This window comes from Epinephelus lanceolatus, chromosome 15, assembly GCF_041903045.1.
Source record: "Epinephelus lanceolatus isolate andai-2023 chromosome 15, ASM4190304v1, whole genome shotgun sequence".
Classification (NCBI taxonomy): Eukaryota; Metazoa; Chordata; class Actinopteri; order Perciformes; family Serranidae; genus Epinephelus; species Epinephelus lanceolatus.
The window spans coordinates 9,605,253-9,618,627 of record NC_135748.1 but is presented as its reverse complement, the minus strand read 5'-3'; the positions used below and the strand labels follow the sequence as shown (position 1 = coordinate 9,618,627).

Here is a 13,375-nt window from a genome sequence, read left to right as displayed (position 1 = left end):
AAAACCTTTTTTATTTTTTCACGCTCTTTTTTCTCACATGCTTTACAGTGACTGAAGAATCGGAAAATGGACAAGTTTCTTGATAAAGTGAAGTCATAGGGGTCTGCATTTAACAACAGCAAAACTATATCACAACATACATTTACAAACTAATAATCAAAGTCTCATTTATCCAGTCGTACGCTCAGTATTTGAACACACCTTGAATTTTCACTAAAACCTTAGTATGTAAAACACTTCTGCAGACACAGTCTTGGCACATATGGTAAGTGTGCCTGCGCTGTTTATGTGGAAGTGTTTTAAATAGCAAGGTTTAGTGAAAATGCATGTGTTTAGGAGTGCTGATCATACGACTGGATGAATTACACTTGGATTAGAAAGTGCTGCAGGAATGACGTTTTTCTGTTGGCTGTCGTGAAGTTAGCAACGCCCTTGTTCCCTCATCAAAAGGCCAATGGGATTAGTCCACTGGACATTGGATTATTGCAGAAAATATAGTAGGCAGGATTTTTCTAGACAAAAAACAATATATAGACTCGTATAAAAGAAATCCCTCTCAGCCATCACTTATGACCCATTAAAAGTGGGTGGTGGTGTATTTTATGTGTTCGTGATGTGTACCCCTGCAGCGCTCAGGTGAGATCAGGTGAGGTTTTGATGCAGTGAAAAAGTGCAAACGTAGCAAGGCAAAATGCCAAATGAGAGTGAATCTGTGTATTACATCAACTTTGGAGCGTTTCCATAATGGATTGTTGCTGTCAGCATATATCCCACTCATCTTTGAAATATAAAAAGCCACAGGCGGTGGTACAGTATGAACACGATCTGTACATTTGTCATACCCAGGGCTCTCATCCGTACCAGTCTCTGAGCTACACCAGCGGTGACACAGCAGCTGACTCACCCGCCCACGTGAGTCGTGCAGGCCTGCCAGCTAAGGACAGCCCCAGGAAGGAGAGTCTCCTGAGTAATCTGACAGGCAGCTTTCGGAGTCTGCACAACCTCCTGGAGGGCATGCCCCAGAGGAGCGAGCCGTCTGCTGCTGCTGCTGCAGCCAAGAGCAGCTCCCTCACTCGCACAGGTACACATGCCCAGACCACTGTTGTGTCACGCTGTCGCTGACCACAAGATGTTGAAGGTTCTGGTGACCACAGAATAGCGTTCACCTGGTTACAACATGATTAAGTCCGGTTGTCATTTTTGCTGCAAGGCTGACCTCTACCGTTCAGCAATGTGAATAAAAAAAGACTAAAATAGATTTACAACTCGGTCCCTCCTCAAGCACATGCCCACTGTGAATGAATCTGAAGAGTCAGTGTGCTGTGAGTTATTTACTTTGTTTCACACTCAACATTCAGCAACCCCCACTGATATCACCTTACTTTATAAAAGCAGAAACACCACACAAACTTTTCTCAACACTGTCTAACAAAACCTGTCAGGGAGGAAACTGTGTAAGATAACAAGATCATTTAGTATAAGACCATGACATTAGAGAGAGGGAGAGGGGTGTGTGTGTGATGTGAGAGTTTGAAACTGCACAAACCCCATCTGTGGCATAACTTTGATAATCCCCAAATTTAAATTTACATTAACTGTATGTGCCTCGGTGATGCAATATGAAGATGATGTGTGAACAGCAGTCAGTGTCTGTGTGCTGCCCTTTTTTTGTAGTCTCTTCCATGATGTAATGTACTCTCAATCTCTTTCTTCTGGGGCTCAGGAAACAGTGTAGGGACAGACATGCTGACCGAGCACCCGCTGCTGTCGGAGCCGTCCTCCGTCAGCTTTTACAACTGGATGTCCAATGCTGTGGGTAACAGGACTGGGGCTGTAACCCAGGACTCACCGGTTAACCGCTCCCAGCACAACAGCCTGCAGACAGGTCAGATACCACGGACTCAGGGTTTATCTTGGAGGGGTGTTTGCCATTTATCAAATCCTGATTGTATATTGTGTGTGTGTGTATACATATATATATATATATATATATATATATATATATATACATATATACATATATATATATATATATGTGTATATATATGTATGTATGTATGTGTATGTATGTGTATATATATATATATATATATATATGTATGTATGTATATATATGTATGTATGTATGTATATATATATATATATATGTATGTATGTATGTATGCATGTATATATATATATATCGAAGGGAAACTGCTGTATTTTTTAACCTGGGCCCTATTTTCCCATATTTTTGTGTCGAAGTGACTAATGAGAACAAAAACTTTTGAAACTGGTTCAGCATTGAGCCTGACCACTGCAACCAACAGTCCCACTTAGGCCATATGCACACCGTCAATTTCCAGCTACTATAAGTGCTTGTTTTTGCCACTGATAGGCTTGGATTGTTATTTTTAGGTGTCCGCCGACGTTATGGAAAGGATTCCTACAAAGAGTGAGATCCTTTTTGTTTCAGAAGCAGCCAAGAAATTGCAATCACCAAGCCCACCAGACTCCATTGAAATAAACAGTAATTTTAGCATGTAAAGAGCCAGCATATCTTCACATCTGACTAGGCGAATTAAAGGTTTGTTTCAACCAATCCAGAGTTAGAGATTGTTGGAACTCTGGAAAGATAAACCAAGATGGTTTTTGTGAGTTTTATTTTGTTTCTGTCGACTTGGAATGAAATGTATTTTACGATGATAAAATCACTGTTTATTTAAAAGGAATCTGGTGGCCTTGGCAAAGATATTTCAAGGTTGTTTCTGGTTAAACCAAAAGGACGTCACTCCTTAACAAAAAGGGCTGTCTCTGTAGGGATCCTTTCCATAATGTTGTCAGTCAGTTACAATAACAATCTGAGCCTGTCAGTGTCAAAAACAAGCACGTAAAGTGGACATAAATTGACGATGCAAACATTGCAGCCTGTTTTGCCACTGCCAGCTGCAGCGCTCTCACTCAGCACTGGACCAGTTTTCAAAAACTGCTGTCTCTATCAGTCACTTAGATACAAAAACATGGGAAAACAAGGTCCAGTTTAAAAAGCGAAGTCATCATCTCATTTTTAATTTATATGAGGATTTCAGATCATTAAGATGATTAAATATCTGTACACTATAATGACAAAATAATGCTTTTTTCTCTGTTACTAAATATTTTGTTATAATGCTGTTAGACTTTATACTAATCATTAACACCGTAATGCTTCAGCTAGTAGATAACAGATCTGAATTCAGTTAAATGTCCTTATAATGTTGCTGTTTTACTAGACCAACCGGATTCTCCTGTCAACCACTACCAGTACCAACCACTCCCAACAGTTAACAGTCCAGAAGGAGGTCAGGGATTGTTGCTCAGTGTTGTGCTGATGGTGTTGGTGAGCTAGTTAGCCAGCTAGCAGATAGTTTGTCCCCCTTTGTTAGCTTGATAGTCACCATGAACTCTGTGTTAATGTATCCCACAGAAAAACTTGGAAACAGGATTGTTGTTGGTGTGTAAATAAAACAAGATTACCTTTTTTCATGCTGGAGGCAAGAACAGTTTATACTGTATATTGTTGGTTAAAGCTGGGGTATGCAGTTTTTTTGGTTTTGGTTTTGCTTAGTTGGGCAAAAATCCCATAATAAACTTTGAGCATATTGTAATCCAAGTGGACTAAGACAAAGTTAGACTTCTGTACCTCCCCGTGGCTCTGTTTTCAGGCGTTAGTGTCCAGCCCATGATGGGAGACAGGTCACAGGTCATTTCAGAGAGAGGACAGCCGTAGTGGCTGTTCCACAAATGCAGATGTGTGCGCACGTCCCTTCAGAAGGTGAAAGCCAGATTCAGTGGCAGACAATCCTGCAGAGAAAGTTGCTATTTCAGCATTGACAACAACAGTCTGACAATAAACAAAACACATGTCAATGTTGGTGAAGTTTTTCAGAGATGGGGAGAAAATGTTGCTAATAAAATTATAGAATCAGCACTATATAACAGCATCAGGATCACAGTCACAATTGGAATGAGTGGAATTAATGACTAGTACTTGCACAGGTTACTGTATGAAGTATGTGCGTATGCCCGTGTTCATCTGGTGGGAGGGGCTTAGGACAGAGTGGAGAGCTGCAGGAGGGTGTTTTTCAAATTCTCCCTCCTTTTTCCCCCCAGAAAACTGCCTACCCCAGTTTTAAAGCCATTATGTATATATTTTTCTCTGTAATTATAGCATTTGTCAAATTATTCTGCTAGCATATGTTTTTATTTGTTGAACAACGAGACAAACTGAGCAGCATTGTTGTCTGTTACCTTGCCTTTTGTGTTACTACCATTGGGGGGCGCCAAAGTCACAAAGTTTTTAAATCCTAAACAAAATGCCTTTCAACAAAAAGACCAAGATGCAGTCTTACTTGCAAGATCTTAATGTTGTCTTCATTGAGTGGTATATGAATGGGTTTTACCTGCTTTCAAATTAAAATGCAACAATACCAGTTAGGGCTGCAGCTAATGGTTAATTTCTATTTTCAGTTAATAAAAATATGACTAATTAATGTCAGAAAATGGTAAAAATGTCGATCAGTGCTTCCCAAAGCCCAAGACGACGTCTTCTAATGTCTTGGTTTGTCCACAACCCAAAGATAGTTAGTTTACTGTCATAAAGGTGTCAAGAAACCAGAAAATATTCACATTTAAGAAGCTAGAATTAAAGAATTTTGATTTTTTTTGTTTTTTTCCTTAAAAATAAGTGAAACAGTAATTGATCATGAAGTCAGTTGGTGATTCATTGAATAGTGGGCAACTAATTGGTTAATGAATCGTTGCATCTGTACTACCAGTCAGATACCTAACATTGGATTATTTGCCCCCAACATGTCATTAAAAGGCCTTAATGAATAATATTGTTTGATATCAGAGTCAGGTGGCAGCTTATTAAACTCTCTGGAATACCCTCATAGCTGTGCTACGGGCCGGCAGCATTGCTTCTGTGGTGGTGGTGGATAGATAGAGTCATGATGTTTCCTCACTGTTACCTTCCTGACAAACATTGTGTGAGTTTAACAACCTCCAGTCTTTGTTCATCCCTCACAGTGCTGCTCTTTCCTGCCCTCTGTTCCTCTGTACTCCCACTCATCTTCTGAGTTACAAACAGCTGCTCCCTGACTTGTTTCATTCTCCCTCAGTAGCAGTTTATTATTTGAAATCACGCACTGGAGCACCGAAATGATACATCTTACCTTGACAATTTAGCGGAGCACTTCTGATTGTTTGGGTACAATTACAATGTGTGAAAGGCTGGATTTGTGCCCAAGACCATCAGCTTTGTCATTATCTACTTACCCAGGTGTCAGCCAGTAACAGCGCAGCAAATTAGTCACAACCGTTCCTCACAAACAAATTAGGAGAATGTGATGAGGCTGTCTAAATTACACATAAAATGGCCATAAAGTTCCTCTTCTAACTGCCTGTTATGTGATGGTTGCCTTCCTTTTAATTCACTCTAACGTCTTTATTATGAAGAGGCAGAGCAGTAAAGTGTCTCACCCTGCAGCACTCGACTCACTCACTGCTGCTTGTGCTCACATGTCACTATCATACTGCCACTGATATACTCTGGTGTGAGTATATCCTGGAGGAGACACACAACAGTAGCTCCCAGGACCTGCCCGTTCTTACACAGCCTGTATCCCAAACCTCTCCTCTGTGCCCTTAGGTGGGACATGCAACCTGCCCACAATCCCCTCAGCATCAGACTTCAACACAGTGCTGTCCAGCGACCAGAACACCCTGGATGGGACCCACTCCCAGCACTCCCAGCACAGCACCAGCCAGGACGACATGGCTGATATTGAGGAGGGGAACCAGTGTCCAGCTGCTGTTCAGCTGGCCGATGCTCAGGTGATCTGTATTTCTTTGTCTTTTATTGTGCTTTCTGTCTAAACCTGCACCAAGCTGCCAATTAACATGATGTCTGCAGCTCTTAAAGTCTTTTGTTGTGTGACTTTGTGTTATTTTTTCATTTATTTTCATTCATGTTTTAAACAGCTTTTTAACAGGCAGAATATTTAGTGTTAAAATCGATTTGTAAGTAACGTAATGTCACTTATGCCAGGTTGAAAAACAGATGAATCCATACCTGATTGGCAGATTAAACAGTAAATGAGTGTTTATCCCGGTTGAGTATACTCACGTCATATATCCTTTGTCTTCCCTTGATTCATGTTTCCTTCATTCCATATGTAGGTGTCAGAAACTCCATCTGCAAGGACTATAGTTCAGTTACCACTTCACCTCTACAAACACCTGTTTTCATTTTGTGCCTTGATATCTGTTTCCCACCCTCAGGTTGTTTTCAAGCCTTTGCTGAGCTACACAGGCATCCAGGCCCAAGACGCCACTCCTCTTAGCTACAAGATGTATTTTGGAGAGCACCTGTCTTTCTCTGGCAACCTCGAGTGTCTCAGAGCAGACATCGTTGACTCTGACACCTCCAAAGATCGGAAAAACAAAAGGTCCAGGAGGTAAAATAAATGTTAATCATAAAATGAGTGTTACAGACCGGGAAATTAATTTTCATTGTTTTTCCTTAGAGAGATGATTCAGATTTTTTGAAGTGGGGTTGTGTGAGCAGTCGGCATGTTTCCAGTTTGGAGAAGCAGGCAGGTGTAACGCCAATGTACTGCTTTGCACGGGGCAGCAGCAAAATGTCAGTTTAAGTGTACACTATATTGAGAATATTTTTATTGCCCTTTCCAGTGGCATAGCTGTTACAGCTTCAGTCCCCAAGCTATGCTCTCGTCAAAGTGACAAGACCCTACTGACGAAAACAGTAATTTTAGCTTTCTGAAGACAGGAGCTACTGGTCTACCACTGCCTTGATCTGTTAGCTTGTATGTGTTATTTTGTGACTTTGATAAGTCCAAACTAACCTTAAAACACCAAAGTCATACAATAACACAAACTGATGGATAACTGATCAAGGCAGCGGTAGATGAGTAGCTCCTGTCTTCCACTAGCTAAATTACAGTTTGACTTTTAAGAGAGCAAGGTAACACCTTCAGTTCCCCATTGGAAAGTGCTGTCTGTGTCAAGGTAAAGCACCCCAGTCCATAGCAGTACATTGCTTAGCTTCTGTGGCAGGACTCTTGTCAGCTTCTCCAAACTGGGGATGCATTACTAACATCTACTGTAGGTAATGCACTGACTATGTATAAGTACCTCATACAATCTTAGTTCAAAAAAAAAAAAAAAAAAAAAAATGCAATCCCTTCAATGTGATTTAGTGTGGTGTTCTCTCTAAACCTAAGTTAAAATGTCTGCTTTATACATCCATAACCCTTCGTCTGTTCCTCCCTCTATCCTTAGACAAGGTATGGTAAACCTCCCTCCGCTGGAGTTCAAGCCAGCACTGCTGATTGAGACATTCAGCCTGAATGCTGTGGTGATGGAGAAGTCGACCAGCGCTCCACAGGGCCCCACCGCAGCACCGCTCTCCTTCCACGACCTCAACCGCCGCCACTACAACACATTCCACTGTGATTTTACCACAGCCTGTCAGGCCATCAGCCAGCGTGTTGACATGGCCCTGGTACGCCTTATCCACCAGTTCAGCACCATGATCGACGACATCAAGGCCACGCAGACTGATATCAAGCTGAGCCGCTACACCGCCGGCTCGGCCTCCCCAACGCCCACCTTCAAGGCCCGGCCATACCGCCACTTCAGGTCCTCTGACTTCAGCCGCAGCTCCAGAGGCAGCCTTAATGGCGCGGGGCGCAGCGGAACCCAAACCCTGAAGAGCAAGAGAGGGGTGGGTGGAGGAGGAGCAGGCGGAGGAGGATCGGGCGTTACTGGGGGTTTACCACCTAATGGGCCTCCATCAGGCATGGACACGCTGGGGAGAAGGGAGCCTCGTGGACGCAGCTCCCTGGGACGTTCAGAGCGACGCACCTCTAAGGTAATGAAAAGAGACTTTTTCTTTTTTTTACACTTTTGAGGAGTCATGTCATTTAAAGTCACAAAGGTCAGAACCATAGAGTGTTTCAATGATTATGGAGACGTTCTCAGTAAATTTGCATTGCTAAGCAACAGCCTGTGTTCACAGTGAATGTGTAGACTCATAAACTTGAAAACCTCGACAGCATAAACACTCTTAATGGGTCCAACTTATTCCCACTGTGTACTAGCAGATTTTTAAAAGGCTGAGGTCTTCTCATATTTAGAGACAATGTGAGTTTTTAGCCACACACTATGAAATTTAGCAAAGTATGGGGATCTTGCAGGGTTACTGTTTGCAAGACAAATCCACCAGTTTCTCCTCCTTTTCCACTGTCCAAGAGAGCAGAGATTTGTTCACGTTCTCGTGCCTCCTCAGATTCCCCTCCATATTTACGGTCTACCTTGTTTGCTGCTACCTGATTGATGACACTGTTCTTCACTGTTTGCATGAGCCAAGACTGAAAACTAACGATAATATCAAACTAAATTTGTCGGAACATCAAGACAAGAAAAAGGGTGACTCTGACTGAGTATTATTACCACCTTGCACCAAACGATCAGGATCACAGGAGCGCACACCAACTGAGTTAAAACTCTTATGATTTAATTATGACAGTGCTTGCAAAGTTGTTTGGTGTAAGGTCTGCATTAGTTTTCTGTCAGATACGGATATTGGCAAATGCTGCAGCAGCAATTAAACTTGGAACCCGCTCAGAATATTTATGTTTTCATATCATAAAATGTCCCAGAGATTTCCCAGTGTCAGCACTCAGAGCAGGCCATTTCAAAGTCTAGGAGCCCAATTGCCTTTTTTAATCTACAACTTGGAACAGCCAGTATCTGCCTGAGGACTTCAGTTAAGATCTCTCTCAAATACTGTTAAATGGTCTCAAATATTCCTCAGTTGGGTACCTGTCCAGACCTGTAAATATGGTCAGTAAAATCCCAAAATTCATACTGAAACTGTCATTTTCTCCCCACAAACCCTAGAGGGAGCCAGTAGATAATAAACATTTCTCAGAGCAGGCACCAGTCGCTGAAACACAGTGTCAGCTGTTGGTGAGACACAGTCCCCAGTTTTAGGTAGAACTTTAAAAATAGAATCTTGTCTGCAAAGCTGTCTGACTTTATAGTTCTCACCGTGACAGGTTTTTTTTCCTGCCTTGATAGTTAGAATGGGGGCTTCAGCCTTCAAGAAGCTCAACATTTTTTGAAGTGAAGGGATTTCTATAAAAATAGAAGGCTCATCAGAGGGACTCGTAACAGACTTACACAGATATAATCTAAATCAGAGCTCTTAGAAAGCCCTCTACAGAAATAATTGAGTTACGTTCTTGTTTACTGAAGTAAATGTCATGAGAAGCTGTTGTCATCTTACAGATCTCATTACCTGTCTCTGTCGTGACCGTCGACAGGCTGATACAGTAGCTACACTGTTACAGTAAACAGTAGTGCAATAAAAGAAGAAATAAGTCAGCCAGGCCGTTTATTTACCCCTCAGCCCCATGATGTATATTGTGACATTTCTATTTGTTTTATAACGTGTATTATTGTGTAACGCCTTCAGGTGTCACGGAAGGGCTCCCGTGACGTGGCAGACCACATGGCCATCCAGATGGACGACTCCGACTCCATCACGGTGTCAGAGCAGAGCGAGCCGTCAGCAGAATGTTGGCAGAACATGTACAAGCTGCTCAACTTCTACTCCCTCATCTCCGATCCCACTGGCATCCTGGAGAAAAGCTCCCCAGAGAATTGCCTTTCAGGTGGGAATCAGCTTCCAGCTGATTCATCCAGTTCCTAATTTCCATCCTTTATCCCACTCATGCATTTCCATCCTGCTTTACTTTGTACTTTTGCCTTTTATACCTTCATTCCTCACATTATTATTTGACGATATTGGTGTAAATTTGCTCTGCTCAGCCCGACAAGCCTTGCTGTTAAATCTTAATTCTCTCCTGACGCATCTTCTTCCCTCCTGAGCTTAAGTGTAGGTCTTTGTGCCTTCGCTGTTTTGTAAGACTTTATTGACAAAACTGTCACTTCCTAATATATTGCTTTTATTGACTTTTATTTATACTTATACTTTAGACATTACACATTTCCTTGTGACATTGTACGTATCCTACCTGTACAAATCTGCCTGGGCAAAAGTCAGTACTCAGCTGCTGTTATTTTGCATGCATTTAATAATTTCTGTAATGCATTAGCATTAATAATGTGCTAAACAGGATGTCTTACGGTCATTTTCAGGTTCATTCTTGTGTTTTGGGTTTCCACTAGAACATGTTTACATGCTTTAATGATCAAAAAGCACTTAATTATCCTTATACTTTCTGTGCTGAAACACCCGTATTCACCCTCTGTCTGAGACTACATTTTAGCGCTTGTCTCTTGATGCGCCCCCTCCCAAAAAAGCCCAGTCTGCTCTGATTGGTCAACCTGTGCAGGTCTACCTTATCTCTGCATCCATGCACCATCATTGCAGACAGGGAGTGACTGTAACAGACGGAGTATGGCGACACTTTCTCTTGTGAAGAGCTTCTAAATACAACCGGACATGTTCCTGCAGGAATATGAACTGAAATTGGGGAGAAATTAACAACAGCAGCAGGGATGTCAGTTTGGGTTAATTTTACTTTCCAAAGGCCAGCACCCAACCAACCGATAACTAACTAGTTAACTTTAAAAAAAAAAAAAAATCAATGCAAAATACAGGAGGCCTTTCTTTTTAGTCTAGTGCTCCTGTGACTCAGTGAGCTGTAGGGCTGCATTTTAAAATGCTGTCCATTCAGAAGTGATGAAATTTTAATGTTTTGTGATGTAAAAGTTTGCCTTTTATTTTAGTTTTTGTTGGCTTTGCTAGCAGGCAGCCGGCTAGCCACATTAACACGTGGAAACATGCCTACTGCCTAAATTCTGTCTCCACTAGTTTTCTGGCTGCGCTGCACTGTGCACCATCACAGGTCGTGAGGGAGCTAACATTAGCTGGCTTGCCTTGCTGCTCATTTGGCCATTATAGCTGCTAACGGTGTTTATAGTGGCAGAACACGTTCCTGTGGAAACATTGTGCCCACCTTCCAGCCCATCTGAACATCTCCTTTACATGTGTACTTTGCTTCCTCACTCTTCTCTGCAGAAGGTGGACGTCGGCCCTCAGAGCCGCTCTGTAAAGTGATCTTTGAGAACGAGCAGCAGGAACCCACCACCCCTAACAAGCCCCCTGGGGCAGGCGGGCGGCGGCGTAGCTTGGTGAGCTCTGAGCCACAGCACGTCACACTCATAGTGTTCGGCATCGGTATGGTGAACCGTACCCATCTGGAGGCTGACATTGGTGGGCTGACCATGGAGGCTGAGCTGAAGAAGATCCATGGAAGTTTCACCCTGAAGGAGAAGATGAAAGGTGAGGTCAAGATCTGTGTGGGTGTTAAATGATGTTAGTGTGTTTTATTTATTTTTCAACTTGGTCAGTCTGGGCTGAAAAATGAAGCCGAAGTAGAAGTGCCAAAAACTGCAGCTCCTTGATGGCCACTCGAGTCTCGCTCCAAAAGCGAGTCAATCCCTACCTCCCTGTTAAAATGCCCAGCTTTACAGCAGAAATACCCATGTTTACAGCCTGGTACAAAAAACAGTTTTGGTCTCTATAGATAATTTCCCCGTTCATGACAACTGTATGGAGGGTCAATTTTTATATAGCTCGCATTTAAACGCAATTAATTATGCTCAAGTTGCGTACAATTAATTTTCTCTGCAAGTATCATCATTACAGTTAACATTAGCTTGAAATGCACCGTGCTAACCAAGCTAGCAGCTAGCTTTAACTGGTTGCGTTTGCTCTAATCACTCAGACATGTGAAAATGTATGGAGAATAGGTAGCAGAACAAGATTTAGGTGTAGCAAATTTTCTGCTTTCCATTTGTATTCCGGATACTATTGACCAATCACATTTGAGTGGGCTTTGGTTGCCTGCAGGTTAACAGTCTGTGTGGAGAACAGAGAGCCAGAACCCACTGGCTATCATCTGATAATGATTAAGCTTTTTTAATCTGCACTCATTTGCAAATATCTGTTCATTTAGATTAACCGAAATATTATCTGGACCTGTCTCAAGTTGCTAATTGGACTGGAAACAATGAGCAGCACACGGAAGAGGAAGTGTTGGCCCAGATATTCGCTGGCTATACCAGATCTCCAGAAATATTTTCTCAGAGGCTTAGCATTGTCAGACCGTTTGCTGATGGGTTCTGAGATCGCCTACACAGACCTTATTTCCTTGATTTGTTATGAAAACACAAAGAAGATGAGAACTATCAGAGCTGTCCGACATCAACCTAGCATCAAAGCCTTTGGTCAATAAATTCAATTTTGATAATAACAATTATAGTCTTTGGCCTGAAACTTCTTGGATCTATTTTTCTGTTTAAGAGTTATAAGGTTTAAAATTCCAAAAGGAAGCCCTTGTCTCTTGATTGAATGATTGATTCCAAAAGATAATTCATTTTATTTCTGCAATAACAGCTAATTCCTGATAGATACAAGTTTGTTCTGTTGGATGTAATCTTTCTTTTATTGGTGTCCACAGATATCCTGCACCAGAAAATGACTGAGACGTGTGCATCGGCTCACATAGGAGGGGTAAACATTGTCCTACTGGAGGGCATAACTCCTAACATCCAGTAAGTACAAATTCTCTTTAACTTCTGCTAATCAGGATTGTGGTATAACAACTATTTTTTTTAATGTTTTAATGAAGGTTTTTTAATGTTTCATTTTGAAAGAAATTCTCTGGATAGCAACTAACAGTGTATTGATCCTAACCTGTGCTGTTTAAAGTTAGTCTTTAAAAAAACTTTTAATTATCACTAATAATGATTTTTGGTGTTTTGATTCAATATTTTTTTATTTTTGTGTTACCTAAGAGAACAGCTATTTGATTTGAACTGTGGTCTCGAGGATAGAAAACTTCTAAGCTCATAGGTATTACAACTTCACCAACATGGTTATTTACTTTTTAAGATACTCAGTGATATCAAAGTATTGAGTGAAGTCAAGGCAGAATACCTTCTTCTTGCACAAAACACAGCAACAGAACTTCTACATACTGTAGATGCTTTAATGTCAAGTACGTTTGTAAAATCAAGAGTTTAAACTAAAACGTAGAGACAGTGTTTTCCACAAGCGTTGGCACTCAGCAGGAGCCAATTACTGACTCCTCTCCAGACGGGAAATTTTAACAGCGTTTTTTTGTTTTTTACTGCAAGCAATTTCCTCAAAACATAACCACCCTAATCAGGTTACAAGCCTTGTAGTCATGCATTGAGGCGGGCTGATGCATCTCCTCGCTGCTTTGATTCAGTTTAGAACTTCTACTGCTGCTTCAATAAGAAGCTTTTTCTTCATCTCATTCTATTTAACAGA

The 13,375-nt window shown here is 41.6% G+C and overlaps 1 protein-coding gene across 18 annotated transcripts in view; it reads left to right on the top strand.

Annotated features, from left to right (window-relative positions):
• kiaa1109 (KIAA1109 ortholog) overlaps positions 1 to 13,375 on the top strand; it is a 113,773-nt gene that overhangs the window by 53,737 nt on the left and 46,661 nt on the right. For all 18 annotated transcript variants that reach the window (XM_078174890.1, XM_078174888.1, XM_078174898.1 and 15 more), the window contains exons 44-51: positions 847 to 1,081; positions 1,724 to 1,885; positions 5,672 to 5,856; positions 6,304 to 6,479; positions 7,324 to 7,915; positions 9,524 to 9,722; positions 11,096 to 11,359; positions 12,540 to 12,633. In XM_078174890.1, the coding sequence (XP_078031016.1) occupies positions 847 to 1,081; positions 1,724 to 1,885; positions 5,672 to 5,856; positions 6,304 to 6,479; positions 7,324 to 7,915; positions 9,524 to 9,722; positions 11,096 to 11,359; positions 12,540 to 12,633 (1,907 nt within the window). The remainder of the gene's footprint in view (positions 1 to 846; positions 1,082 to 1,723; positions 1,886 to 5,671; positions 5,857 to 6,303; positions 6,480 to 7,323; positions 7,916 to 9,523; positions 9,723 to 11,095; positions 11,360 to 12,539; positions 12,634 to 13,375) is intronic.